The sequence below is a fragment of the Nyctereutes procyonoides genome, unplaced genomic scaffold, assembly GCF_905146905.1.
Source record: "Nyctereutes procyonoides isolate TBG_1078 unplaced genomic scaffold, NYPRO_anot_genome, whole genome shotgun sequence".
Taxonomy (NCBI): domain Eukaryota; kingdom Metazoa; phylum Chordata; class Mammalia; order Carnivora; family Canidae; genus Nyctereutes; species Nyctereutes procyonoides.
The window spans coordinates 3,577,701-3,604,477 of NW_026575131.1; the positions used below are offsets into that span (position 1 = coordinate 3,577,701).

General features: G+C 55.6%; 1 protein-coding gene across 1 annotated transcript in view; it reads right to left on the reverse strand.

Annotated features, from left to right (window-relative positions):
* IQSEC1 (IQ motif and Sec7 domain ArfGEF 1) overlaps positions 1–24,608 on the reverse strand; it is a 376,008-nt gene extending 351,400 nt beyond the window's left edge. The window contains exon 1 of the mRNA XM_055342623.1: positions 24,298–24,608. Within this exon, the coding sequence (XP_055198598.1) occupies positions 24,298–24,608 (311 nt within the window). The remainder of the gene's footprint in view (positions 1–24,297) is intronic.
* Positions 24,609–26,777: the final 2,169 nt, after the last annotated feature.

Below are 26,777 nucleotides of genomic sequence, written 5' to 3' on the forward strand. Positions count from 1 at the left end.
ATGCATATTACTAAGTGAAAGAAGCTGATCTGAACAATCTAACTGTATGACATTCTGGAAAGATTCAAAAGATCAGTGGTTTCCAGGGGTTTAGGGGGAGGCAAGGATGTTCGTCGGAGCCCAGGGGATGTTTAGGGCAGTAAAAATACTCTGCGAGATACTGTTACGGTGGATCCATGTCCTTATACATGTCCAACTTACAGAATGTGTGACACCAAGAGCAAACACTCATGTAATCTCTGGGCTTCGGTGACTGACAGTGAACAAGACTGGCTCATCCCTTGTAATGACTGCTCCACACTAATGCGAGATGTGAATGCTGGGGGGAGCCGGAGCCGGCAGGTGGTCCTGGCAATGCCCTGTGCAGACTGCTCCCTTTTCCTAAAAACCTAACATGTTCTCAAAACATGAAGTCCTTTCTTTTTTTCTTTTTTTTCAAATCTAGAACCAGGAGAAGATGGCAGAGGCAGGGGCCATGAGCCAGAGCGCAGCATAACCAGCAGGGAAAGTGAAGCGGCTCACACACCCCCCCCACTCCTGGGTCACCCCACCCCCCAAGCCAACAGTTGCAGCACCAACTACCCACTCACTTACTCAAGCCTGAAACCTAGGGGGGCTTTCAGAGATTCTGAACATCATCCCCCAGCCCATCTGTGGATCTTGTGGGCTTTGCCTCCCAACGGCCCCCAATCTGGGCTTCTGACCACCCCTCCCCCACTTCCCCAGCCCGAGCCCCATCATCTCTCTCCTAGACCACGGCTGCAGCCCCCCGCCCCATGTCCTTGTGACCCATTTCCTACCCCGGCCTGGGAGGTCTTCTAAAATGATACCTTGGACTTTACCATTCATTCCACAGCAGCCATAGCAAAACCCAAACTGCCCTGGCCCCCCCGCCGACCTCTCCCCTTCCCCTGCACGACCCTCCGCCACGCGGGCACCTGCACATGGTGATGTTTTCCACTGGAATAGGACCCGGCACACAGTGGGTGCTCCACGAATCCTGTTGAATATACCAAGGAACAAGCAACCCTGTAATGTGCTGGATAGATGTTATCATCTGCATTCTGTAAGTGGGGAATCAGGAAAGTACTCCCGGTTCCCGGGGGTTGGAGGCATGCTGATGAATGGAGTGTTTAAGCCACAACTGTTTACGAAGTGTTTATTAACTTGATGATCACAGAAGACCCATTACCGGGCTCCACTGCCATTCTAAACTCTCTGCTTTGGAACCGGCTCTTCCCATCCTACCCCACCCCCACCCCACCTCTGCTCTATCCCTCCTGTGGGAAGCCTCCCTGCCTCACCTCCACCTGCTGTCATCCTCTGATTTTTGATAGATGCCCAAGGGGCCAGGAGACACTACCATCCAGCCGAGACCACCCAAGAGACTGGTCAACGGGGCTCTCCTGCTGCAGTGCTCAGCAGGAGGAGGTTCAGCATATACGGTTATTAATGACTTTATTTATATACCAATATTTAGTACTGCTTGCAATTAAGCAGATCTGCTTTCAAAATATGACTAATTAAAATAGTCGTGCTGGCAGGGAGACTTCTGCAAGGAACACAGAGCGTTCTAGCAAAAGTTGCCCCTGCCAGTAGCAAAACCAGGTGCTGGGGCACAGGAAGGAAGGCAGGAGGAAATGGGAGGGTGGGGGGGGGGCGGGGTGGAAGGTGCAGTCCTCAACCCAGGAGCCTTCATTTGTATGATGCTCGTTAACTACATTCTCTGGCCTGACATTTTCTGCTACTTGGAAGCCAACCAGAAAGGTATGGGCTGCCTGATTCCCCAGGCTGACATTTTGCAGGGAGCCAGGGGAGGGGAACCTGTTCAGTGATGCAGAAACCTGGGTGGAGTGTCAAACTTGGCATTAATCACCCATGGGCTCCTGTCCCCACAACACCCTCTCTGATTTGTGCCCAGTAAGGGGCAAGACTTTCTGATTTTACCCTGGTTGGCCATTTTTGGTCAAAATAGGTACACCCGACAAAGGGCAGGTCAAAAGCTCAAGTTCCTAAGGTACTTGATTGCCCCGTCCCAGTGTCCTCAGCATCCTGGGAACCAGTGTCCCTCAGGAGCATCTGCATCTAACTTTGTCCACCTGACCCACAGCTGCCTCTTCCCTGACTCCAGCTCAGGCCTCTATTCTGTGCGAGGCATGGAGACCAAGACGGCCAAGAGGCTAACTCTGACCTTGACCCTGACCCCAAGGTCCTCCAGGTGCATGACATGGACATAGAAATAGACAACCATCCTGCCCAGTGACCCTGGGACAAGGCCTAAAGCGGAGGCCAAATAGAGGAGGAGGAGGAGGCTCAAAGCTGAGGGCATGTGGGGTCTCTGGGCTAAGCAAGCATGTGGCAGCATGAAGCTGTGAGGTGGGTGCAGAGAGCCTCCAAAGTAGCAGGCTCTGGTCCCCAGGGGCCTGCTGCTGAGAGCAGTGGGGTACCTCTAGACCCACAACTCTCACCCCTCACTTTCATTGCTCTCTGCATTGCTCAAGGTCACCCACCAGAGGCCCTCCCCAACCAGACCACCTTAAACTGCACCCCATCACTCCCCACCTCCTTGCCCTGCTCCCTGCATAGTTCTGTCTAGCGCCCCCTCTGCTGGACATTCCTATGCACACTCACCTGCTTCTCTCTTGGAGCTTGTCCACCCCCCCACCCCCCCACCCCCGCACTAGAATAGAAGTTCCCCAGAATGGGGAACAGTCGGAACCCCCGCAAACATGGGCTGAGTGAGCAATGAGGAACAAAGTGAAAAGCCACCTGCAGGCCAGAGGGGTGTACCTGCAAAGCCCCTGGCAGGACCAGAGGGGAGCCAGCGGCTGTGACCATGGGAGCCACACTGTCTAGGCCTGGGGCTGGCCACCCTGCAGCCAGGGATCCTCACATGCAAGGGAGGGGGCATTGCTCAGTGTTCGAGAAAAACTGGAAATCTCAGGCTTTATGGGAAAGCTCCAGATCTATAAACGTTGGCAACTAATTCAGGCTTTAAAAATATATCTGTCATCTGGGCGTAGTCTGAGGGGCCCGATTTGCCAACTCAGAGGAAAACAGCACAGGAGGGGTTTTCAGAGCAGAAGGGATGCCCTCTGTTTTGCACATGGAAAGAGCAGCCTGGCCAGGTAGACTGGACACCCTGGTGGCCACCAAGGCCCCCCTTTGGCAGGGGGCCTAGATCCTGCAACTGCTGGTGGTGCTGCTGGCTGGGGCCTCTCCCCCAAGCCCCTTTCTGCAAGCCACCCTAGGCCAAGGTTATGACTCCCTTCCTCAGGGGCAACCACATCCAATGTCTGGTCCGTGCAGAGGGCCAGAGGACCAGTCTCCTCGCCTCAGTTAAGGACATCTCTGCAGGGTCATCCCAGCTCTGGAGCTCTCACCAGCATCCACTGAGGGAAGCCTCTGTCAGGATTATGTCATGGCCCAACATCACCCCAGCCCTCCCTACCCTCTGTAACCTCCTGCACTATGGCAACACATGACTGTGCCTCTGTGCCCTGGGCTCCTGGGGCAGAACCGGGGCAGGGGGCAGAGGCCAGGGATGTGCAGCCCCAGGCAGGTTGACAGAGCCAAAGCCTTACCCCAAAGGTCCGAGGTGAATCTCCCCTGGGCAATGTATCCATGAATTCATGGCAGGCAGCTCTGTTTCCTTGGTAATTTATGGTCCTCCACACTCCAAGCCTTTAAATGCGACCCCAGTCATTCCAGGTGGGTCAGCCAGGAGCTAGTGTTAAAGAGCCCTATTTGGGGGCTTTATGGGTTTGTAAAATATCTGCTCCATTTTTTCTTAGGCAAATTTCATAAATCGGTGCATTTTATACCTGGAGGAATCAGCAGCTCCTGTGACTGCATGAAGCCGTTTTTGCATGCACTGCTGTAAACTCAGGTGACAGGAATAAGGATCTTTGCCTGTGACTGTAAAACCAGGTTAGAAGGGGCCAGCTCCTCGGTGTGGGGATGTCAAGGGCAAAAAACCCCCATCCCCAGGTGCACTGGGTCAGTCACATATATAGGCCATGATACTCATCATAGCAGTAAAAAGAACAGCCAGCGTGTGTTGACCACACCCTACACGCCAGGGTCTCTGGGCCCACACTCTGCCCACCTTTGCCTTCAATGACCTTTTGAAGTGCAGTCATTACCCCATTTTAGAGCCACGGGAACTGAGGCACAGAGGAGTTAAGCGCACCAAGGTCACATGGGCTGGCCTTGGACCCCGGGTTGTCTGGCTGCAGGGAACAGCCTGTATTATTAAACCAGTAAATCATCATCCTGGAAACAAATTCCAGCCTGCCTGCCTGCGTGGTGGTGGTGGAGGACCCACCCAGGTGGTCTTTACACGGGTAGGTAGGAGCAGACCTTCCTGAATACCTGCAGGGCACTAGCCCTCCTGAGTTTCAGTAACCCCCTGGGTCCTCCTCCCAATCCTAAACGGTGGGGCCATTTATACCCACTGAGTGGCAGAAGGGGCAGCAGGGATGCCACTAAGGCAGCTTTAAAGCCAGGAGGGCATGAGGAGCAGAGAACCACCAAGAAGGAGGTAATGCCTGGGGTGGGGGTGGGGGTGGAGACACAGCCCTGCTCTAGGAGCACAACCTGGTGGCACCTTTCTGGAGAACAATCTCACCATGCTTGGGGTCCTGCACCTCTGCAGCCGGTAGCTGCATGCAAAGTGGCCACTCCTGCGAAGGAAACATTCACACAGGCCTCTGAGGTGACATGCAGGAGGACGCCGCTCAGTGAGCGCGAGCTGCTGTGGAGGCAGCTCAGAGTCCATCCCCAGGAGAGCGGCTGGCAGATGGGTGGACACCCCGCTTCCTGCCCCTAGAGGATTCTGGTCAGGGAGAAGCAACCAGCCGGGCATGCATCAGCCTTGACACTCACGTTGGAAACACAGAACTGAGTGACACGAGAAAGATGAGATGCCTCAGCGTGGGTTTCTGGCAGCAGGGGCCTTGGCAACTGAGGGGTGCTCTCAGGGCAGGCCTGCAAGGGGGCGAGGCAGAGTGGGGGCTCCAGGCGAGGCTGTCCCCACCCGACCCACAGGGTTCTGGACAGTCAACTCCCCTGCCTCGAGGTGGGCTGTGTGGTCACGGTCGCTGAAGCATTTCTCCAGGCAGGAGCTCCTGAGAGTGAGGGTGGTAAAGGGGATCTGCCCACAGCAACCCAGAAACACGTGCACAAATCACTAATGTGCGCTGAGGACGGACACAGAGGGACGGGGACCTGGAAGAGCAGAAGAGGATGGCCACCCTGCCAGGGGGAGGGAATGGTCAGACATGGAATCGGGGGAGAAATGAATGGCTGAAGCCGGACAGGGACCTTGGCTGGACCGTGATGATAAATGCACCACGCCTGCCGAGTGTGATTAACTCAGCCTCCTCAGGGGAGGTCAGACACAGAGCGGGGAGGGCTGCAGCCACAGTCACTGTGCGGTGTGCGTGGTGGGGAGGCCTGCACACAGATGGGGTCACTGCATCGGAGATGCTCCCAACTGCCAAACAGCACCCCTGAGCCTGAAGCAGCCAGAGCCTGTCGGAAGCCGAGTTAATAACTCGGAGTGGTGGAGGGACGTTCATCACTGTCAGCCCTGAGTGTAGGGCCAGGCGGGGCCAGGCATGAGGCCACTGGGCCTGGGCTGCCCTTGGCAGCTGCTCTGGGTGCAGAGAGGAGCTCTGTTGGTGGGGGGAACGAGGCCAGGCCTGGGGGCAGGTGCAGGGCCCCTCAGCTGGACACCCGGGGACCCCAGCAGAAGCATTGAGAAAGGGAGAGAAGGCCCGCTTTGTGCTATCGGCCACCCGGTGAGTATTTCCTGAGGGCCTACTGTGCGCAGCTACTGGGGCTTCCAGAACAAGCAAACAACAAAACCTCGCCCCAGTGGAGCTAGCATCCTGCAGGGGAGACAGGTCATAAGCAAATACATCCAGGACACAGTGTGCAGGGATCAGTGCCAAAAAGGAAAACGGGGGCTGGGGGAGAGTCTGTGGAGGAGAGCCAGAGTCTCAGAGTCTCAGACTGAGTGCTGAGAGAAGGGGGACCCCCCAAAAGGAAGTGAGGAAGCAGGCCACATGCCTCCCTGGGTAAGAGCCAAGACAGAGGATCCTGTGGCTGCCCTGCAACCACTCCTATCTCCACCTCCTCACATTCCTCTGCCTCAGTTTCCACATCTGTGAAATCCCGACAGTAGCACTTAGCTCAGCAATATTGTGAGAGCTGAGTTCCTCTACCTGAAAGTCTCTAGCACCTCACCATATAAGCCAGAAATCCCGCCCCTGGGCAAACACCCCAAGCAAGCGCAAGTACGGTCTCAAAGAGACATCTGCATACCCATGTTGGGAGCAGCCCTATTCATACTTGCCCAAGGTGTCCACCGAGAGAGTGAGTGGATAAACCAAGTGTGGTCTATCCATGTATCCACACATTGGAATAATGGCCAGCCATGAAGAGGAAGGGAATTCTGACACAGGCTCTGACATAGATGAACCTCGAGGACGTTATGATCAGCGAAAGAAGCCAGTCACAGAAAGAGAAATGCTGCAGGATCCCACTTATACGAGGTCCCAGAAACAGGAAACCGAATGGTGGCCGTCAGGGGTGGGGGACTGGAGGCTAGTGATCAACGGCGACAGGGTTTCAGTTCTGCAAGATGAAAGGAGTTCTGGAGACGGCCAGCAGGGACAGCTGCCCAACGCTGTGCGTGCACTCAGTGCCACCGAACCTGACACCTAAAAAATGGTTACAGTGGCACATTTCAAGTGACGTGCATTTGCCACAACTTTTAAAAGTAAAATAGACCACACTCTTCTGGACCAAAAAAAAAAAAAAAGTATCCAGTATATAGTAAATGCTGAGTAAAACTGAGGCCTGCTGTCTTCCAGTGCCCCTTAACCCCCTCAGGACAGAGCCCAGGGCTTGGCACACCCAAGCTGTGCCTCTGGCCAAGTTCTCTGGCCCCCCCTGGGTTCGGGTGTGCACGAGGAGGTCCTTCCTGCCCAGCCCTACTCTGAAGTCAGTTCGTTCTTGCTCCCTGAGCCTGGGACCCAGGAGAGCCAGTGTGCAAAAGCCAGCACGACCAGGCTTTGTGCAGGATCATAGAGATCAAAAGATTTGCTGGATTGGATATAAATAGCCCCAAAGCTCTGGCTTCACTGCTGAGCTGGGCGCCGGCCTCGCAGACCAGGGGCCCCCGGTAAGCCTGCCTCCGAGCTCACCTTCTCAGAGCTGTGCTCCACAGACCCCAGCGGCTGACTTGCTAGCCCCCTCCCACCACACCCCAGGTTCAGGCTTTGTGCCCCAACCCCCACCTCACTGCCTGTCACAATTCTTCTTTTAAAACTTAAATTGGTTTTTGAATCAGAGCAGGCCCCTCCCCTGCCTGTGAAAGCATCTTGTTTGCTGGGTAAGGATGCTGGAGGACTTGGGGCGGGGGACACAGCAGGGCTGGGGAGCAAACAGTAAAAATGCACCCCCTTGTCCACCTTACTGGATCTGGGACTCAGTCTCGCTTTCACCCAACTCCTATAATGATTCTCATTAGTCTCAGCATCAGCCTGCAGATACAGCACCCCAAAACCAGCAGCAGAGGCATTTTCTGATGGGCGCACCTCCTCCCTCCCTCCACCTCCCGCACACCAGCAGGCATCCCCCTGAGGGCTGACTCCAGCATCCCGGCCTGCAGGTTGGCACTCGGAGGCCCAGCAAGTGCTGGTTAAGTGAATGAATAAATGAATAAATCAATGACTAATTCAACACACGTGGGAAGAAAGGAAGGAAGAGAGAGGGAGAGTCCCAGACATGTGGTTGCCTACATATCTCTCAGCCTCTGCCTCTCCCTGGGGCTCCTTCTGTCCCTCTGTCTCTGTTCTCCACCCTCACCACAACCCATCAAGATCTGTCTGTCTGTCTGCCTGTCTCCCAGCAGGCACTGAGAGCAGAAGGACCAGAGGGCCATGAGCTGCAGCTGTGTTGCCTCTCCTCCTCCCAGCTCTGTCCACATGTCCACCTTCCCACTTTCCAAAAGGCCAGCTTCTTCCGGCCCATGCAGCAGAGAACCCTGCCGATGCCCATCACTTCCCACTGGGTGCCACCATCCACTAGTGCCAGGGTCTGGGGGGCCTGAGTCAGCCAATCCACTGCTGCTGTGACTCATACTATATGAAGTAACTGGCCCTCATCTACTGAATAAGATTAAATTTAGCAACAATGCTAACAACCTAGGGTCCCCCAGGGACCCACCTCCACTCCCCAAGACTCAAACTCTGAGGCTTCAGGCTCGCAGAGATGTGGTCAAACATCTTCAAATCACAGTTGTAAAACCACATCACCGTAACCTTAGGATTCAGTAAGACGGGCCAAAAGCAGATGTACTAACACGAGCTTAAACGCATGGTTTTATTCACTCATATAAGAGCCTGGAGGTGGGCAGTCCAGGTTGTGTGCTGTAGATTATCAGAGGCCCAGGCTCCCTCCAGCCCACTTCATCTCTGTGGGGCTGCCCTTGTCCTCACAATCCACAAATGGCTGCCTGTGCACCAGCCATCACTTTCTCATTCCATCCAACCAGACGGAGCAAGGGGCAAAAGACCCACCCCTTCTTTAAAAGACGCATCCTGGAAGCTGCACACCACACTTAGGGCCAGAACAGAGTCACATAGCCATCTTGAAGTACCAGGGAGGCTAAGAAATGCATTCTGTATTCTGATTGACCTCGTGACCATCTAAATAAACAAAACACAAAACACATAAACACACACAAAAGAAGTTTCAGTGTTAAAGAACAAAAAAGACAGCAAATATTGGGGACACCCGTCTGGGTCACACACACTGTGTCATGCAGTGCAAGGATCGCCCTCCTTTTTTCACCTCCAACACCCCTTTGACCATTTCTCCCACAATTTCCAAAATAATGACAACAGTGGACTGCGACAGAGTGAGCCTTCCTACAGCCAGTGCTGGACTTACCAGCTTTGTCCCATGGGAACAGCCCTGTTCCCTCCTCTTGTGCCTCCTTTCCAGGTGAGGAGACACATTGCAGCTGCTCAGGACAGAGCTGGTCTCTGAAGCCAGACCTGCATGCACCCACCACATCAGCAATTTTTGTCGATCAAACTGTACTTGGCAAATGGGGCCTGAGAAGTGACAGTGTTCAATACTGACCCCACGGCCCTTGGCCTCCCTGTGCAACCGAGACCACATCTAAGCCACTACCTGAGACAGCGTCTCAACTGTGGAAGATCCCTGAGGACCCAGCATGGGTCTCACTACAGCAGCATTGGCCTTTTACAGACAAAAAGCCAAGCTCCACTTGCGACGTGGCCAGGCAGGGCTGAGCCCACAGGCCCCACAGGCCCAGAGCCTAGCTGGGGGCTTTTCTAGTCTAAACTTGGGGAGCAGGCTGGCCACCAGCTCATGTGCTGGGGAGGAAGTGGTTTGTTTCCATCAAATTGAAGCAAAGGAAAACCATTCAGAGAGAAAAACTGAGCTTCAGCTGAAGCTGTCACCTTGAGAAGAAATAGAAAGCCAACCCCCTTCTAGAGGGACACAGGTAAAACTCAGGACATAGAGTCCCTGAAGGGCAATGTGGAAGGGGTACTCAGACTATCTGGGGCTCCCTGTGCCTCCTAACACCCTCCCTCACCTCCCCAGCCCAGCAGCCCCTCCAGCAGGCTCTCCTCACAGCCGACTGCATAGGGGAGAGGCCAGGGCACCTGTCTCCCTACCAGGCTGTGAGGCTGCCTCCCTGTGCTCCCACCTGTCCCTCTCCCTGCTGCATGTCTGCATTCACAAGGCTCCATGACTACTTACTCGATTGGACCTGAAGTTCCAGTTCAGCAGAGAGATTAAAGATACTACCTTTTACAATAAAAGCAGTCCTTGCCGAGAAGAGCTGACATTCTGGCAAAACAAATGCTGTTCCCAACCTTACAGTCTCCTCCAGCTGAGGAGGACAGGACTTTTGGCATCTAGTGAAGGGAGATCTGGGAGGATGATAATGAATAAGGTCCCCCCCACCCCACCCCCATGCTGCTGAGTGCCCCTAGGGGCCAGAGTCTTCATGTTGCCACTGTCCTCCAGATCCATCCATGTCCTCTCCTGCTGGGCTACAGCTTTCAGGTTTCTGGGTAGACAAAAGACACCAGGCTTGCTGATTCCTATCCACGAGAGCGGAGACTTTGCATGCCAGAGCATGGCTAGCCTCTCCATCCTCTCCGGAGACCACAGAAACACAGTGGAGGCCAGCTCCCACCACCTGGACAGAGCCCGAGAGCTTGGCCAGGGGTAGGCCTCAGGACCCCAGATACAAAGCAGAATGGATAAAGCACCACTTTGGGAGTCACTGCTCATGTTTGGCCCTGTCACTTGAGAGCTCTGCAACCCCAAGCAAGACGCTTCACTTCTCTGAGCTTCAATTTCCTCATCTCTAAAGTGGGGCTCTAAAAAAATAAAAAATAAAAATAAATACAAAATAAAGTGGGGCTCTGCAGATAAAAAGGGGATCAGCTGGGGGCACCTGGGTGGCTCATTCATATAAGCATGCAACTCTTGATTTCAGCTCAAGTCATGATCTCAGGATTGTGAGAGCAAGCCTCATATTGGGAGGGAGACTACAGCAGGGAGTCTACTTGGGATTCCCTCTCCCTTTCCCTCTGCCTCCTGCTCTCTCTCTCTCTCTCTCTCTCTCTCTCTCTAAAAGAAAAAAGGAGAGAAACAGCTAGCACACAGAGGGTGCTCAATAAATGCTTATTTCAACCAATCTCATGGTAGAGACTTCCAATGCCAGAAAAGTAGCTGGCTCAAGGAGAAAAGCAGTAGAAACTCAGCCAGTGGACTTTTTTTTTTAATTTTTTTTGTTTTTTATTTATTTATGATAGGCACACAGTTAGAGAGAGAGAGAGAGGCAGAGACATAGGCAGAGGGAGAAGCAGGCTCCATACACCGGGAGCCCGATGTGGGATTCGATCCCGGGTCTCCAGGATCGCGCCCTGGGCCAAAGGCAGGCGCCAAACCGCTGCACCACCCAGGGATCCCCAGCCAGTGGACTTTTTAATGAGAGTTTGAACACACATCTATACAATAAACGTAGGCACAACTCTACTGATGATACGCACATAACCAAAGAGTCCACCAACTGATACTGATGGATGAAATTAAATAATCAAGGAAAAGAGAAGTCCCACCGTTTTTTCCCTATACCTCAAGGATCATGTTTTTTTGCCCCTTCCCTCCCCCCCCACCCCCCGCCAGGGTTTGCACACGCCATTTTGGAGACCCTGGACTTGTCCAAATAACAATCATGGATTTATCCAAAATATCTGATTTTAAATATAAGTAGTTTGCTGGGAGACCACTCAAAGGTGGGCAGGGACCTGGGTACTGCTCACCCCAGAGACAGGAGAGGCAGGCGCCCCGGCACGGCATGATCATGGGAAGTCAGGCGGGAGGCTCCCAGAGGAAAGAGAGGACTGATCCCAAAGTATATAAAATCATGAAAAGTTGCGAGATGGGAGCCTGTCCTTAGAGGACACGTGAGGTTTCTGGAGGCAGGCATGGAGGTGTGGGAAGGGCACGCCACGCAGAGGGAACAGCGTGGGCAAAGGCATCAAGGTGTGACAACAGCACCCGTCTGCAGTGGGTTGGCAGTGCAGTGCACATGCAGCCACCTGGCCACCCCACCAGGGGCGGGTTTCTGAGCAAGAGAAATACCTGTGTGTGTGTGGCTGAGATGAACAGCCCCGGGGAAGGAATGGAAAGGAGAGGGAGGGGGTGACCACCTCCCACTTGCTCATCGAGCGACCACTCAGGGCTCAGCGCACGCTGGAGAATCCTCTCCCCGGAGCTGGTCCGGAAACACGTGTGACTGCCCTGCTCGCTGAGTCCCCTGAGGTCCAGATGGACAGGAGTGAGTTGGTGGGAAGCCCCACCTGCCCCCACAGGACAACAACGTCCCTGGGCAGGAGTGATGGGCTCACAAGGTCCATGATGCCGGGGAGACAGCGGGCAGGGATGAGGACGCCACGCTCTTAATGACTGCAGTGATCCAAAATGCATTAGCATGATGATTTCCTCCAGACCCTCTTTCTCTCCCCTGGATGTTTTGGCTGCTTCACCATATGGCAGGAGTTAAAAATACAGCTCAGAGTGAGGGGGTGCTGGCAAGAGTGGGCAAGCGTTCCCTGAGTAACGGGGTGGGAATTCTGGCCCACTCGGGTCCCCTGCCCAGGTCTCGGCCCGGTGGCAGAGCTGGGGACGTCCTAGGCTCCTCAGAGTGTAGCCGAATGAAGTGTAGAATGACAAGTTACCCGACACCGACAGGTCGCCACGATGGGGCTGGACAGGCTGCACATGCCACGTGGAACGAGAGGCCCGATGTGGACCCCACTGGCGGGCAAGCTCCGAGGGCAACTTGTGCCAGCCTCAGACTACGTGGCCTGCGCACACCTGGGGTGGCAGATTCAGGACAGCTGAGGAGACCAGCAGGAGGCGGCAGGAGGGACCTTCCAGGCCTCCCAGGGGCAGGTCAACACAAAGCCTCTCAGCTCCCCCTGGACTTTCCGGAACACCAGCTCTGGGATCCCTGGGCCCCTGAGAAAGAGTCCTGACTCTTCGAGCCCGCCATGCTGGAGAAGCCACGTGTGCAGCTGAGCCTGGCCTCCCACACTTGTACACAAGTTCCCAGATACGTGTGTGAAGTCATGCTCGCCCCTCCAGACCAGCTCACCCTCGACGTGAACACCACCAAATAACACCCCCCCCACAAGGAGAACAGAAGCCCTGCCCAGGCCCTGAGCCGCAGCCTCCCGGAGAGCGAGCTGTTACACAGCCACAGGTGACCAGAGCCTGTAGGCTGGTAGATTGAGTGCGTCCATCCCTCCTTCCGCCGCTCCCTCCCACCTTCCCTGCCTCCGTCCTTCCACACTTTCATTAAAACCCACCCCGAGGCAGGGCCCCTTACAGACACAGCAGAGACAAAGAATTCATTCTCCTTGTCCCCATGGGAGCTTCTGGGCTGGATCCTCAGCACAGACCCAGTTTGTCTGGGTCCATTCCGTGTCCCCGTCTCCCTGTTCGGCAGCATTCTCGAACCATGAGGCCTGTCACTTCTGGGCTCCATGACCAAAGATACTTTTGTCTGGTTCCTGCCTCTGCCTTCATTCTCTCTGGGTGAGGACAGAGATATGTGGGATGTTTTGCCCTTCAAACGGGTCTTGGTCGGCTCTAAAAAGTCACCTACAGGACGCCTGGGTGGCTCAGCGGTTGAGCCTCTGCCTTCAGCTCAGGGCATGACCAGGGTCCTGGGATCAAGTCCCTATATCGGGTTCCCTGCGTGGAGCCTGCTTCTCCCTCCCTGTGTCTCTGCCTCTCTCTGTGTCTCTCATGAATAAATAAATAAAATATTTTTAAAAATAAAAGAAAAAGATATAAAAGTGAATATCACGCAAATAGGAAGCCAAAGAGCTGGAGTGGCTACACAGATATCAAACATAGACATTAAGACAAAAACTCCTACTATGGAAAAAAAAAAAAAAAACTCTTACTACGGACAAAGAAGGACATTCTGTAAGGGCAAAAGGGTCAGTGCATCGTGAAGATACAATCCTTACAGACATGCATGCACCAAGCAACAGAGCCCCAAAACATATGAAGCAAAAACTGACAGCAATTAAGGGAGAAAGAGGCGTGGAATTCTACACCCATCGTGGGAGATCAGCACCTCGCTTTTCCTAACAGATAGAACAACTAGACAGAAGTTCGACAAGGAACCAGAGGCCTTGAACACCGGGAGCCAACCAGACAGACCCGACAGCTGGGCACAGAACACCTCCCAGCAGCCACTGCGTGTTCCTCTCAAGTGTACTTGCAATATTCTCCGGGACAGATCATGTCTTAGCCCTTAAAATGAGCCTGGAGGGGCACCTGGGTGGCTCAGCGGTTGAGCCTCTGCCTTCAGCCCAGGGCGTGACCAGGGTCCTGGGATCAAGTCCCTGTATTGGGCTCCCTGCGTGGAGCCTGCTTCTCCCTCTGCCTGTGTCTCTGCCTCTCTCTGTGTGTGTCTCTCATGAATAAATGAATAAAATCTTTTTTAAAAAAATGAGTCTGGAGTCGTGGCACCTAGATGGCTTGGTCAGTTGAGTGTCCGACTCTTGATTTTGGCTTAGGTCATGATCTCAGGGTCGTGAGATCGAGCCCCATGTTGGGCTCCACACTCAGCCTGGGGTCTGCCTGGGATTCTCTCTCTCCCTCTCCCTCTGTGCACTTCCTACCCCTGCTCACAATCTCTCTTTTAAAACAAACAAAAAACCAAAAATAAGTCGATTCATTTAAAAGGACTGTAATCATACAAAGTTTCTTCTCTAAACACAATGGGCTGAAATTTAATGAATCCCCTAAAAATGGCTAGACAGCAGCTCTCCTGGGAATGTGCTGGGGTCATCCCTGTCAAACCCCCACTCTCCCTACCACCCTCACCTCTCTGTGCCTCTGTTTCCCCACCTGTACAATGGGCACGACAGTGGTACTTCATAGAGCTGTAGAAGTGTTTATAAGACACCACTCAGTTTAAAAAAAAAAAAAGACACCATTCAGTTGTCACAATCATTCCCTGTTATCGATGGAGGGTGATAATGGTAATCCCTTATTCCATCTCTGGGTGAAGAGACACTCATTCATACAACGGGCTAAGACTTTCAAAACGCCTCCGCTCCCACTGTTTAACTTGGTCCTCACTGCAGCCTTGCAAGATCATCTGTTAAATGGGGAAAAGTCACTAGTGGTGAGGCCCCAGTGTGCTGGCATTTGTTGAGTCTTTCGGCCATGCCCTGGCTCACCACAGGGGCCAGGGAGGGAGCAGGTCGGCCTACAGGTGGGCATCGAGTGGGGACAGGGGTCAGTTCCCTGGACACCACTTGTGGGTGGAGGATTTTACACATCTTTTAAGTTTAGAAGTGCTGAGCTGGGTAAAGCAGAGCCTTGAAGAAGTCTAGACAGAGATGCAAGCCCGTAATGGGCGGGAGGCACAGAATATTCTAGACAGCTCTGCCTTTTTGTGGGGAGTCCTCCATCCTTTTGAAACAATGTAAGTCACCCCCTTTAACTGCAGGTGAAAGGGATGGTGATGGCATGTCTTGCAAAGGGTTGGATTCATGATCAGCTACATTAAATGTGCAGAAGCCAAACAGATAATAGAGAGATAAACGCCAAGACCCAGCCACTGGACTCTAGATCCCGTGACTCCTCTCATGTCTTATTTCTTCTCCATCTAAAAGAGAGGAAAAAACAGCAACACAAATTGGCAAGGATGAGGGGTACTCTTCTCTGCTTGTATTACAGATTTAATCTTCACACCCCCCTCGGAGGGAGGTGATGTTTCATAACCCCATTTTATAGGTGAAAACACTGAGGCACAGAGAGGCTTCATAACTGGCCAGAGGCAATACAGCCAGAACGTGGTGGAGGGAGTGGTCTGGCCCCACAGTGTGTACCCTGACTATGTATGAGTCTGTGCTATGTGTGTATCCTGACCAGGAGCCATCTAGAACCCCTAGCCACCCTGGGGGAGCTGAGCGTCCCCACCTGAGCTGCTTCTCCAGAAGGGTGTGTGAGGGGGGGACCTGGAGGCAGGGTCCAGGGACATCAGCCAGCCCCCACTCACTCACCAGTCCAAGAACACCACAGGCAACAAAGATCTACATGTATTCCTCCATCTGGAGCCTTTCCTTCTGGTTAAGCAATGCTTCTCTCCTTCCCATCTGGACAGGTAGTTGGCTGAGGGGACAGGATGGGACTACATTCCTTTTATCCACAAACCATGTGCTTCTGCTCAGCTCCACCAGCACCCTGAGCTAACCTCCTAGCACCCCACACCCCAAGTCCTGTAACATCTACCGCAAACTCCTACTCACTGGCCCTATGCCTCCCCCAGGAACAGGTGTCCTGTCCACACCTGAGTGCAGTCCCAGCCCTCCTCTGCACAGCAACCCCAGTGACACCTGTCTCCCAAAGTCTCCCCGGGCCTCTCCAGCCCTCTCGCTCTGCCCAGCCCCACTGCACATACCCTACCCCTCCTCTCCTTTGCTGTCTTGTCCCCTTTCTCACTCTGCTCTGGACACACTTGTCTCCTCACTGTGCCTCGACCATGCATGCTCCCCTCTCAGGAGAGAGGGGATCTCCCTCAAAGGGAGATCTGGTTGTCCCCCTGGATCCACTGTCCCGTTAGAGATAATGAAGCTGAGGCTCAGAGAGGTTCATTTCACATGCCACAGGGGAGGAAGGAGAGCTTGGGCTCCAGGCCATGGCCCCATCAGAGTCTTGGCCCCAAGTTGACCACACAGGCCACCAGCCCATTCAGGTTCAATTTCAGGCTGTCCAGAGGCCCCTGCAACCTATCCCCGAATAATCTACACTTGTGTACTAGAGGACATCTCTGCGAGGGTCCCTAGCAGCTGCCCTAGGACTGCTAGATACAGGCTGAAAACTTTGCCTTTGAGCACTGGGGCCATACAGGAAGACAGTGGGGTCCACAGTGGGACCCCACACAGCACCTCATTCAGGCCTGCCACATCAGGCACTTTGCAGGCCGGTTGCAAATGACCTGCCGTGAGAGGCTCCTCTAGATCTGCCAACCCAGGACACCCTCCTCGGATGCCCTATTCCCTGTGGTTCAGAATGAGGAGAGCCAGGTTCAGGTGCCCTGATTCTCTGTAAGGCCTGACACTCTTCATGCAAGGGCATACACAGAGCAAACAAGCTGTTCAAATCAACAAGGGATGCAGGGGTGGGGATGCAGGGCCAGAAGAGGGGCACATATGCCACCCCCCATATGACCAAGTGTCCCAGCATGTCCTGGGTGAATGAACACATAGAGAAAGGCCTGAGGTTGCTTCACAAACAGCTTTCTAGCAGGCTGGCAAATGCCCGAAGGTTTGGAGTGGGGAAGCGGAATGCCTGGCACTGGCTGGGTGGCACTTGCCAGCTTTAGAGAGTCCCTTCCCCTACACGGACACACACACCTATTGCCTGTGACGCCCCACCAGCAGCAGGCTTCCACCATCATTCTCCCAAAAAGGGATCTGCACTCCTGGCAGTGAAGTAACTCCTCCCAGGTGACCACAATGAGAGGCCAATTCTGACACTCAAAGAGAAAAGTCATAGTTGTCCTTGGCAGGGGTGTATGGTGAGGGTGGGGCGTCCTGGAGTTAATTCTGAGTTGTTTGGGGGAGCTGGCCACACACAGATCTGGAAATGGCTCCATGTTTTGCAAAACATTTACACAACGTAGCAAACAGCTTTGAAGCTGCACAGTGGGGTGGGGAGCCTCACAAGCTCTAGAGGCAGACAGACCTGGGTGCAAATCCCACCTCTGCCACTGGGTGACAGCGGGCAACCGGCTTAACCTCTCAGAGCCTCGGCTTTCATATCTGCACAATGGGATGATAACAGCTCCCAGCTGTCACAGGGTTAGCTCAGGAAGAGAGACACTGAGGAGAAGGTGTCAGCTCAAGGCACAGTGTGGAACGGGCTCAGTTATTACTGTGGTTTGGCTATAATCGGAGCATTCTAAGTTTAGGTGCAAAATACCCCAGGATTTCTGTCCTGCTTCTCTGTGAATCTTGCCTCCTCCAAGAAGGAAAGCCAAGCATTTCACAATCAGGGCTCAGACACAGCACAGCTTGGGAAGGGTGAGCCAGTCTTGTTTGCCACTCCACACCCTCAACCCAGCTGAAATCTGGGAACTAAGCAAGTGCCACTGGCTGGTCCCTGCCTGTCTGAACCTCACCTGGCCCAATTGTTCCCACTCGCAGGCCTGGCATGGCCACTGGCAACACCTCCCACCCCTACCCCTGCAAATCTGCCAGGCATCTCTCATCTCCCTTTTCACATGTGTCGTTTCCCTGGCTTGATACCATCCTCCTCCTCCTCCTCTTTCTAGCTCAACTATCACCTCCTCCAGGTAGTCCCTGTTGACACCTGAGGGTGGCCATCTGCTTCCTGCTCCGGGGCTGCATGCCACTTGACCCCACTTCCTATCCTGGTCCAATATCTCTGCAAACCTTCTCCACAGGCCTATGTCCATGTTCACGGGTTTGCAAGTAGAGGCAGTGGGGGAGCTTTCCAGATCAAGGACAGCAATACTGAGGTGCTCAAGTGTTCAACAGTTAGTGAATAAGGACGCCTGGATGGCTCAGCGGTTGAATGCCTGCCTTCCATCCAGGATGAGATCCTGGAGTCCTGGGATTGAGTCCCACATCGGACTCCCTGCATGGAGCCTGCTTCTCCCTCTGTCTCTGCCTCTCTCTCTCTCTCTCTGTCTCTCATGAATAAATAAATAAATAATCTTAAAAAAAAAACAGTGAGTAAAAAGCACATGCAGATAGCATAGCATTCATGTAGTGCTCAGCCTGGTTCCTGGTATACAACAGGTGTTCCATAAATGTTAGCTTCCCATCAGCATGGTTCTAAATACCCTCAAGGAAGGACAGGCAGGTAGTACAGCAAATAGTATAAAACTTTAATTATAGAACTGGAGAGGGTAGAAGAGCAGAAGCCTTGTACAGTTTTCTCCGTTTCTCTGTATATTTGGAAATTTTCATAATAAAAGGTTAGGGAAAACAATCCTCAAAAGTATTCTCAATATCCTAGCTGTTCCTGCCCCTGGAGCTACCATTCACCGCATTCTCTAATGCCAGGGACTTTATGCAATTCCTGACTCTGATCTTTCTGAGCAGAAGTAGCCCTCCCCATGTACATGGTGGGGTGGGCGGGGGGCTGGAGGGTACCAGCTTCAGGAAGCAGAGGGCGATGCCTTGCCCTACTTGGAAAGCCCACACAGGACGGGGATCGCCCACACCCACTGCCAGGACAGGGCTTAACTCCTCAGGTGCTGCTCACTGGGTAGCCCAGAGGGTCCTCAAAGCGAGGCCAGGGCAGCTGGGGTGGGGAAAATTTTGAAAAACTCAAGATCGTAGCTCTTCACCTATTACGACAGAAGCACTTAGTGTTTCTTTCTTCTTCTTTTTTTTTTTTTTTAAGATTTTATTTATTTGAGAGAGAGCACGAGTGGGGTGAGGAGCAGAGAAAGAGAGCACGAGGGGAGTGAGGAACAGAGGGAGAAACAGACTCCCTGCCGAGCAGGGAGCCCAAGATGCAGGACTCCATCCCAGGGCCCCAGGATCATGACCTGAGCTTCACCGACTGAACCATCCAAGCGCCCCGCACTTTGTGTTTCCAAGAACTGGTCTGGCATATCCTGCTGGAAACACAAGCCCTAGGAAGGGACAGGATTCAGATGCCCAAGGCCACTCGGTGATGTCACCACCCAGTGACGCCTGCCTCACAGCTGGGGCCAGGGCAGCGGCAGCCTAGCCCGGGGCTACACTGGGTAAAGGGTGGTGGACTCCAGTGGGCCGCCGGACAGCCTCCTGGCCTCAGGTGCTGCTTCTGCTCCATATCACTTAGGTGGGTTCATCTTCCCCATCCCAGGTCCTGCGGCACACCCGGCTTGTCTGACTTTGTGTTCTCTGCTCCTCTGTGGCCATTATTCAGATGACACTCCCCCCCGACAAGCTCAGACAGTGCCCTTCCCAAGTTAGGCAGAGCGGTGTTCTTTCTTACAAAAACAGACAGTAGAGAACAAAAGTCATCATCAGCTGTTGAAACCCTGCCGTAGATGAAACAGCTGACAAGTAGCCACCCAGCCGACAAAAGAAGGCTGCTGCCCCTCAAACTCCTGATGCCATCCTCACCCCGCCCCATCCCGGCCCCAGAGATCTCTGCAGGCTCCTGAGATCTCTGCAGGCTCCGGGGGCTGGAACCCAGGGAGTGGAGGTGGACGCGGACGTGGGAACGGGAGCCGGTCCTGGCTTCATCTCACACATGGCACTGCTCCCTGTTTTTCTTGAGCCGAGCCAGATAAAGAAGCTTTTCCCGATTTATTTTCCAGGTTGTAAAATAATCATTTGCTTAGCTTGTCAGACGGCTGCGAGGGAACTTCAGAGAAGCACGCTCTCCGCAGCCCTCTGCAGGCTCTCCCATCTGCCGGGGAAACAGGAGCGGCGATCGCCCTGAGCCCTCGGAGTCGGAGTCGGAGACACTGTCCCAGCCGGCCGCCTCCCACCGCGTGCTGCGGCTCGTTCTGGCCGACACATCCTCCTCGGCATGGGATACTCTGCCTTCTCTTGGCTGGGAGAACAAGAACGTTATTTCATGAAGCCGTGGACACCGTATCTCCTTCCGCTGCCTTGGCCTCCACCCTCTGGGATCAGGAAAAACCCTCGGGTCCTCTTGGGGCCTGTACGTGGTCCCCACTCTAAGAGGGGACAAGGAGGCAGAGATGGAATGCTCTCGGGTCCTTGGAGTTGGGACCACGGGTTTGCTAGCTTCCAGAGGCTCCTTCCAGGACCCTCCCAAGTACAGCCTGTGTCCTGACTTCTGGCCTGCCGTCCCCTCCGCACAGGCCACCCTTGTGCTTCCCTCCGAACTGCTTGCACCATCATCACGGTTAATGTCACCACAGACCCGGGGAGAGCGCTTGTCTGATAAGTCAACAGAGACTGGATGCCACTGGAAACCTCCCCCAGAGTGAGTCACCAACTCAGAGCTTCAGCAAAACGTCCTCTCCAAGTGATGTGACAGCGCCTGAGGGCTGGAAGGGACAGGAAAGCAAGGAAGGCTGCTTAACAGGGCCTTCCTTCTCTCCAACATCTGGGGGTCTGGGTTTACTTCTGCTGAGACACCCTGGAAGATCAGAGGCTGGGAGGGGTCAACTCGTTCAACCGCTGCCCCCTCTCACCTCGGGTGATGTTGATCTCACATGCCGAGACAAAAGCCACGCATGCTGGTCTTCCTCTAGCCTTGGAGGCCGGGCATCGTGCAGGATCCCAGGGGTCATCTGATCATTCTGCAACATGGAGGGCAGGTGGTGGCCGGTGAGAGCAGGAGCTAGAGCCAGACCACCTGAGTCCCTACCCCTTCCACTGCTAGGGGGTAGGAGAGCCTGAGCAAGTCACCTGACCTCTCTGAGCTTCAGTCTACACATCCATAGAATGGGAGCAGCAACTGTTCTTGTGGCCATGCAGCAAGCTGGTAAATGCAAACCCCTGCAGCAGTGCTGGGCATACAGGGGGCCTTCGGTGGGCGTGGCCATGAGGCACTCACCCCTGCTAACCGGAGATTTGGTTCTGCAGGTTCCTTGACACCAGCCATGTCTGCTCAAGTTCAAGCTGACTATCTAAAGGAAAGCACAGCAGTTCCAACCGATCTCGCCCTGCCTGGACCTCTAGTGGGAGGGGGTGGTCCTGGAAACATCATTAGAAGGTAGCCGACTAAACACTGGTTATGAATTCTGATGTCAGAAACAAATCAAGTAAATAAGCCAACGTTAACCAAAGGCATCTTCTTTCTTCCCTGTTTTCACCCCGTTGTCCCCATAGCTGAGAAAGTCATGATGCTATCTTTCAACAGAGGACTTCTGAGAAAGACCTAAAGTTTGGGGCTTGAAAGTTTCTGCTGTGCCTGGGTGAGGTGGCTCAAGATCACTACTGTCCCAGGATGAGCCTTTTCAGAGATCTTTCTCCTGCATCCATCTTCCCTCAGCAAGAGGGGGACATCGCACCTTCTGGATATGCAGAGGCAGCCTGTCCACGTGGTGGCAGGTGGTGAGGGGCCTGTGACTCAAGCTAGAGCAGCTGGTGGCTGCTTAAGAAAAGGTTTTTAGCCAGGCCCGCCTGAGCCTGACATGCTCAATACACCTTTGCCTATGAGGACTCCTGTCTACAGCGCCCACTGGTAGGTGTGCACCAGCATGGGGAGGAAGTAGAGCCGGGTGTCCCAGGGAGAAGTAATCCCAATGCCGTGGCCTTGCACTGGCTGTGGCCTCAGGAAGCTCACCCGCAGATGTTCCTGGCTCAACTGCAGGCGCAGGATCTCGGGAGGTCTCACCCAGGTTGTCCAGAAGTTTACTCACCTCCTGCCCATGCACAGTTGGCCCCAAAGAAAGGAGAAACTGACTGACTTGGGAAGAATCTGAAGTGCATTAAGCACCTACTGTACACCAGGCTCTTCCATACCCATTATCTTCCCTGAACTCTCAGAAAAGGTATGGGAGGCGGCTGTGATCATCCCCATTGTGTGTGCATTAAAACAAACAAACTCTGAGGCTAGATGAGGAGGCATGACTTGTCCCATGGTCACTGGCTGGCAAGTGCAGAGCCGACCAACGGACCCAGGTCTGCCCACGTCCCTTTCCCTACTCAGAGCTGTTTATTCTCTTCCTCGGCTCTCTGCTTTTGCCTTGGTGTCTCACAGCACATCACTAACAGTTCTGCATGCAGTAGGCGCTTCATCAAAGTTGGCTGCTCTCAAGGAGGGGTGGTGGTGGTTAAACCATGCTGCTTGGGCATAAACCACTTTGCTACACCAACAGGCAGTGGGCACCTTGAATCCAGATGTGGGAAGAGGAACCCTCAGCTCATTCCCCCTACACGGTCCAGTGACCCTGAACCCCAAGAGTCTGAGAAGGCAGGTATGAGCCCACTGCCCCGGGTGTCCTGTGACAGGAGGGAGACTCCAGCATTCTCCCTCCCAAAAGGGCTGTGAAATAAGGCAGATGCTAGAAAATGGACCCAGCGTGCTCTACCCTGAAGGAACCTAGTGCTCTGTTAATATCCTAGTGCCACTCGGTCTCGTTCGTCACAAGGCGGTCTGGGGGCCAGCAGCAAGCAGAGCTCCTGGGGGCTCGTGCACCCGCCCCAAACCTCCTGGTCCGAATCTGGATTTTAGCAACATCCCCAGGTACGTGGTATGGATATTCAAGTTGCAGTAGGTCCCCTGACCCAGAACTTGGCCGGCAGCAGTGTGGCCACTGCTCCCCTCAAAGGGGATGCCGTCATAGGCTCTGGCTATAGCTCAGTGAAGGGAAGCCGGTGTGAAAGAGACCCCGCAGCCACATCCCCGGCTCCCCCCTGTCCACAGGCCACCGCCCAAATGTGACACTGGGGATTCCCCCACAGCAAGCAGGACACAGTGTCCCAATCTTCCCATCCCCACACTTGGTCACCAGAGGTGACTTTGAAGAGAAGAAAAAAAATGCATTCCCCTGGACGGTGCTGGGAGGCATCTGCCAACAGAGTGTGTCACTGTTGCCTACGGAAGTGGAATATGCATCCCTGCCCTTGTGTGTCACGTCTCTAAGCTACTGAGGACTTCACCTGGGCAGCCCCCAGCTTTTCTTTCAGTCCCTGCGGGGGGGGGGTGGAAAAGAGCTCAGCCCCCTGCAAGTAGCACTGGGTGACCCACAGCCATTGTGGGAGGGACCAGTGACACCAGAGAGCCAGGGGTGGGGCACATGGAGGAGGCAGCAGGGTCTCTGCTTTTTCTCAGTGACACCAGCTAGGAGCTGTCCATATGCCTCCCTCCTCCCTCCCAGGATAAAGAGAAAGCAGGAGTTTGCTGCCGGGCCTGGCGTGCGACCACAGAGCCAGGAGGGTGACCCGCACCTTGACCTCACCCTCGCACCCTCGCAGCCCTCCTTCAGAGCCCAGAGGCACTGCCGGACCCGGACCGGACCCGGTGCAGGACACAGGGTGGCAGGCAGGCGTCCTGTCCCATGGCCACAGCTTAGCACAGCCCCACAAGGTGGGGGAGACACCAGGTCTGAGACGACTGTACCTGGACTCAGGATCAGGAGCCCCTTCCCCGCCCCCCCCCCCCCCCCCCCCCCCGGCAGGATCTGGAGTGGGGAGCACCTCCTCCCCCCTCGTCCCTGCCTACCCCAGGCCTCCCAGGAAAGCTTTCCTGAAGCTGCTGACGGCCAGCCCCCCCCTTCCTCCTGTGCCCCGGGGCCAAACCGGGGAGTGTGGCCAGGGGGTCCCGAAGACGGAAGGCCGCGAGGGCAGGCAGGCTCGGAGCGCCCGGGCCGACCCCGGAGTCCCGCGAAGCCCCGGTGCCCGCCTCGCCCCAGGTGCGCGCCCGGACTTCCGCGGAGGGGGCCCCGCACCGACGTGGGCACCCGGGGGGCGAGGCGCGGCCGCCCGAGGGCTGGAGCTCGCCCCGCGCCACCCGCCCCCACGCGGCCCGCTCTTGATCCTCGGTCCGAGGCAGCCCGGGTCGTCCGGGCTGCGGCGGGCGGGGGCCACCGGGGCGACGGCGACTCGCGACCGACCCGGCCCGCCGCAGGGTCCCGCCCGCCGCCCGGCCCCGGGGGAGCGGGGCCCCCGGAGAAGTTGGCGCCCCCCGCCCGCCCCGCGCCCCGCGCCCCGCCCGCCCGCGCCCCGCGCCCCGCCCCGCCCCGCGCCCGCTTACTTGTCGCGGCGGCCGCCGAGCTCCGGGATGACGCCCAGCGGCTGCGGGCCGGGGCCGGGCCGGGGCCGGGGCCGGGGCCGGGGCCGGGCCGGGCCGGGGCCGGGGTCGGGGCGGCGGGCGCACGCGGCCAGGTGTCGCCGGTGCCGCTCCAGCAGGCCGGCGTTCTCGCGGCTCAGCCGGGCCACTTGGCGCTCCAGCTCCTCGATGCGCCGCCGCCGGCGCGCCAGCAGCTCCTGCTGCGCCGCGACGATCCGGGTCAGCTCCTGCAGGTACTCGGCCGCCTTGCCGGGGGGCTCGGCGGCGCCGGCCATGGCCCCCGCCCCGCGGCCCGCGGCGCCTCAGGAGAGCGGGCGGCGGGGCGGCGGCGGCGGCGGCGGCGGCGGCGGGGCGGCCATGGCTGCGCGGCGCGGCGCGGCGCGGCGCGGGGCTCGGCCCGGGGGGCGCGGCGGCGCGGGGCTGCGCGGCCCCGCCTCGGCTCCGGCTCGCGGCTCGCGGCTCGCGGCTCCCGGCTCCCGGCTCGCGGCTCCCGGCTCGCGGCTCCCGGCTCGCGGCTCCCGGCTCCCGCCGCCGCCCGCGCCCGCGCCCGCGCCCGCCCCCCGCGCGCCGCCCTCGCGCTCCCCGCGCCGCCGCGCTCCGCCGCCCGCTGCCCCGCGGACGCGCCGGGGCCGGCAGGGCGCGGAGCTGCGGCCGCCGCGGGCGGGCGAGGAGTTTTGCAAAGTGCCTGCCGGCTGCGACGCGAGCGGGAGCGGGCGCCCGAGCGGAGGGCGCGGGAGGAGGCGGGCGGGACGGAGGGAGGGACGGAGGGACGGAGGGACGGAGGGACGGAGGGAGGGCGCCGCCTGCCGGCCCCGCGCCCCGCACCCCGCGCCCCGCGCCCCGCGCCCCGGCCCCGCGCCCCGGCGGGACGACTGTCGCCCCATCGCCCGCCACCCCCCCCCCCCAGCACCTCGGATGTGTACATTTAATTTAAAAAGAAATTCGGCGAAATAGATCTTCGTACTCCTATCGGCCAACGATGTTTGGTGTGAACAGAAAAATAGCTAATAAACTCATAAGAACTTTGAATTAAAAAAAAAAAAAAAAAAGCACACGAGCCTCCCAGACGCTGGCGTCCCATGGCCGGCCCACGCGAGTTCCTCAGCTGCCCCTTCCGCGCCCGGGGCTGGCGGTCCCCAGGCCCCCGAGACGTCGACCCGCCCCCGAGGTCCGCGCAGTTGCGCGCGCGCCCTGGGAGCTGATGGGACCGACTGACCCTGCGCGGCCCGAGACTCCCCCAGAGCTGGCGTGGAGGCCTTGGGCGGCTCGGCTTGTGTGCGAGCTTCTGTTCCTCCAGCGGTGTTTTCTGTTCCTTGGCTTTTTGTCATCTTTATCATTTTCATCCTCCAAAATTCTTTGGGGCTGAACTTACTTATCAATCTTTTTGGTTTGAGGAGTCAGGTTATTTCCATGGTTTCTCGTTTTCCAGCAAATGCCTTTAAGGCTATAAATTTACCTTTGGGTAAAGCTTTAGCTACATCTCATAAGTTTCTTAAACTCTACAATACATTTGTAGAGTACATTTGTAGAATACAGTACATTTTGGTGGGAAACAATAGTTTTCTTTGTCATGCGAAGCATCACACTGGCTTGGCTGACTCTTGATATTCCACACCCGTGTTTGTTGACTTCTCTCCACCCCTAGGAGAGGATAAGCCCTCCAAGGCCCTAAGCCCTCCTTGGGTCTCTCCTCGGCATGGCCTATGGAGAGGGAGAGAAGAGCAGTGGGGTCATTTATTGGGATACTCAAAATCAGGAAATATTCCATCAGGATAAGGTTATATACACACCTTGGTGAATGAAAACGCAACACTTAACTTTAAACTCGGCCCTCATCACTGGGCCAGTAATAGGCCTGTAGAAATTAATATTATGTTTTACAAATCCTGCACTTGCAGTGGTCTAGAAATTAACATCATTTTTAGAAGTCCTGTAAGTATGCTCAGAAGAACACAATATTACATTCTATTTGCGTGTATGAGTCAAAGTGTTTATCACTTCAATTTATACTTTTAAAATATACCAACATCTTTACAGTCCTATTTTAATATTTCCTCATTTAGAAATACTCCAGAAACCTCCCTAAAAGGGAGGTGCCCCTGGCTTCTCTTGGCTTTTTCGGGGGAGACCTGACCCCAGAGTCTAGCACGGGGCTCCTGCCAGTGTTTGGGAGGGAAGGAAGTTCAATTTTAAATCCTGGCAAGGTCACCGAGGATGGTGGTGAGATGGAGCAGTGGGCCCCTCTCCCAGCCTCAACCCCTATGTGCCTGTCTCGCATCCCACCGCCACCCCGGAGGTGCCTTAGCGCAGTTCCAGATGGAAGCTGGCCTCTCATTTCCATTTCCCCACTGCCTCCCTGCTCTCTGAAACCTGCCACCCCTCCACTTAGCAGACAAAGGGCCCAGTCAGTGCCAGGCCCTTGTGCGTGATGGACGCTCCGGGCA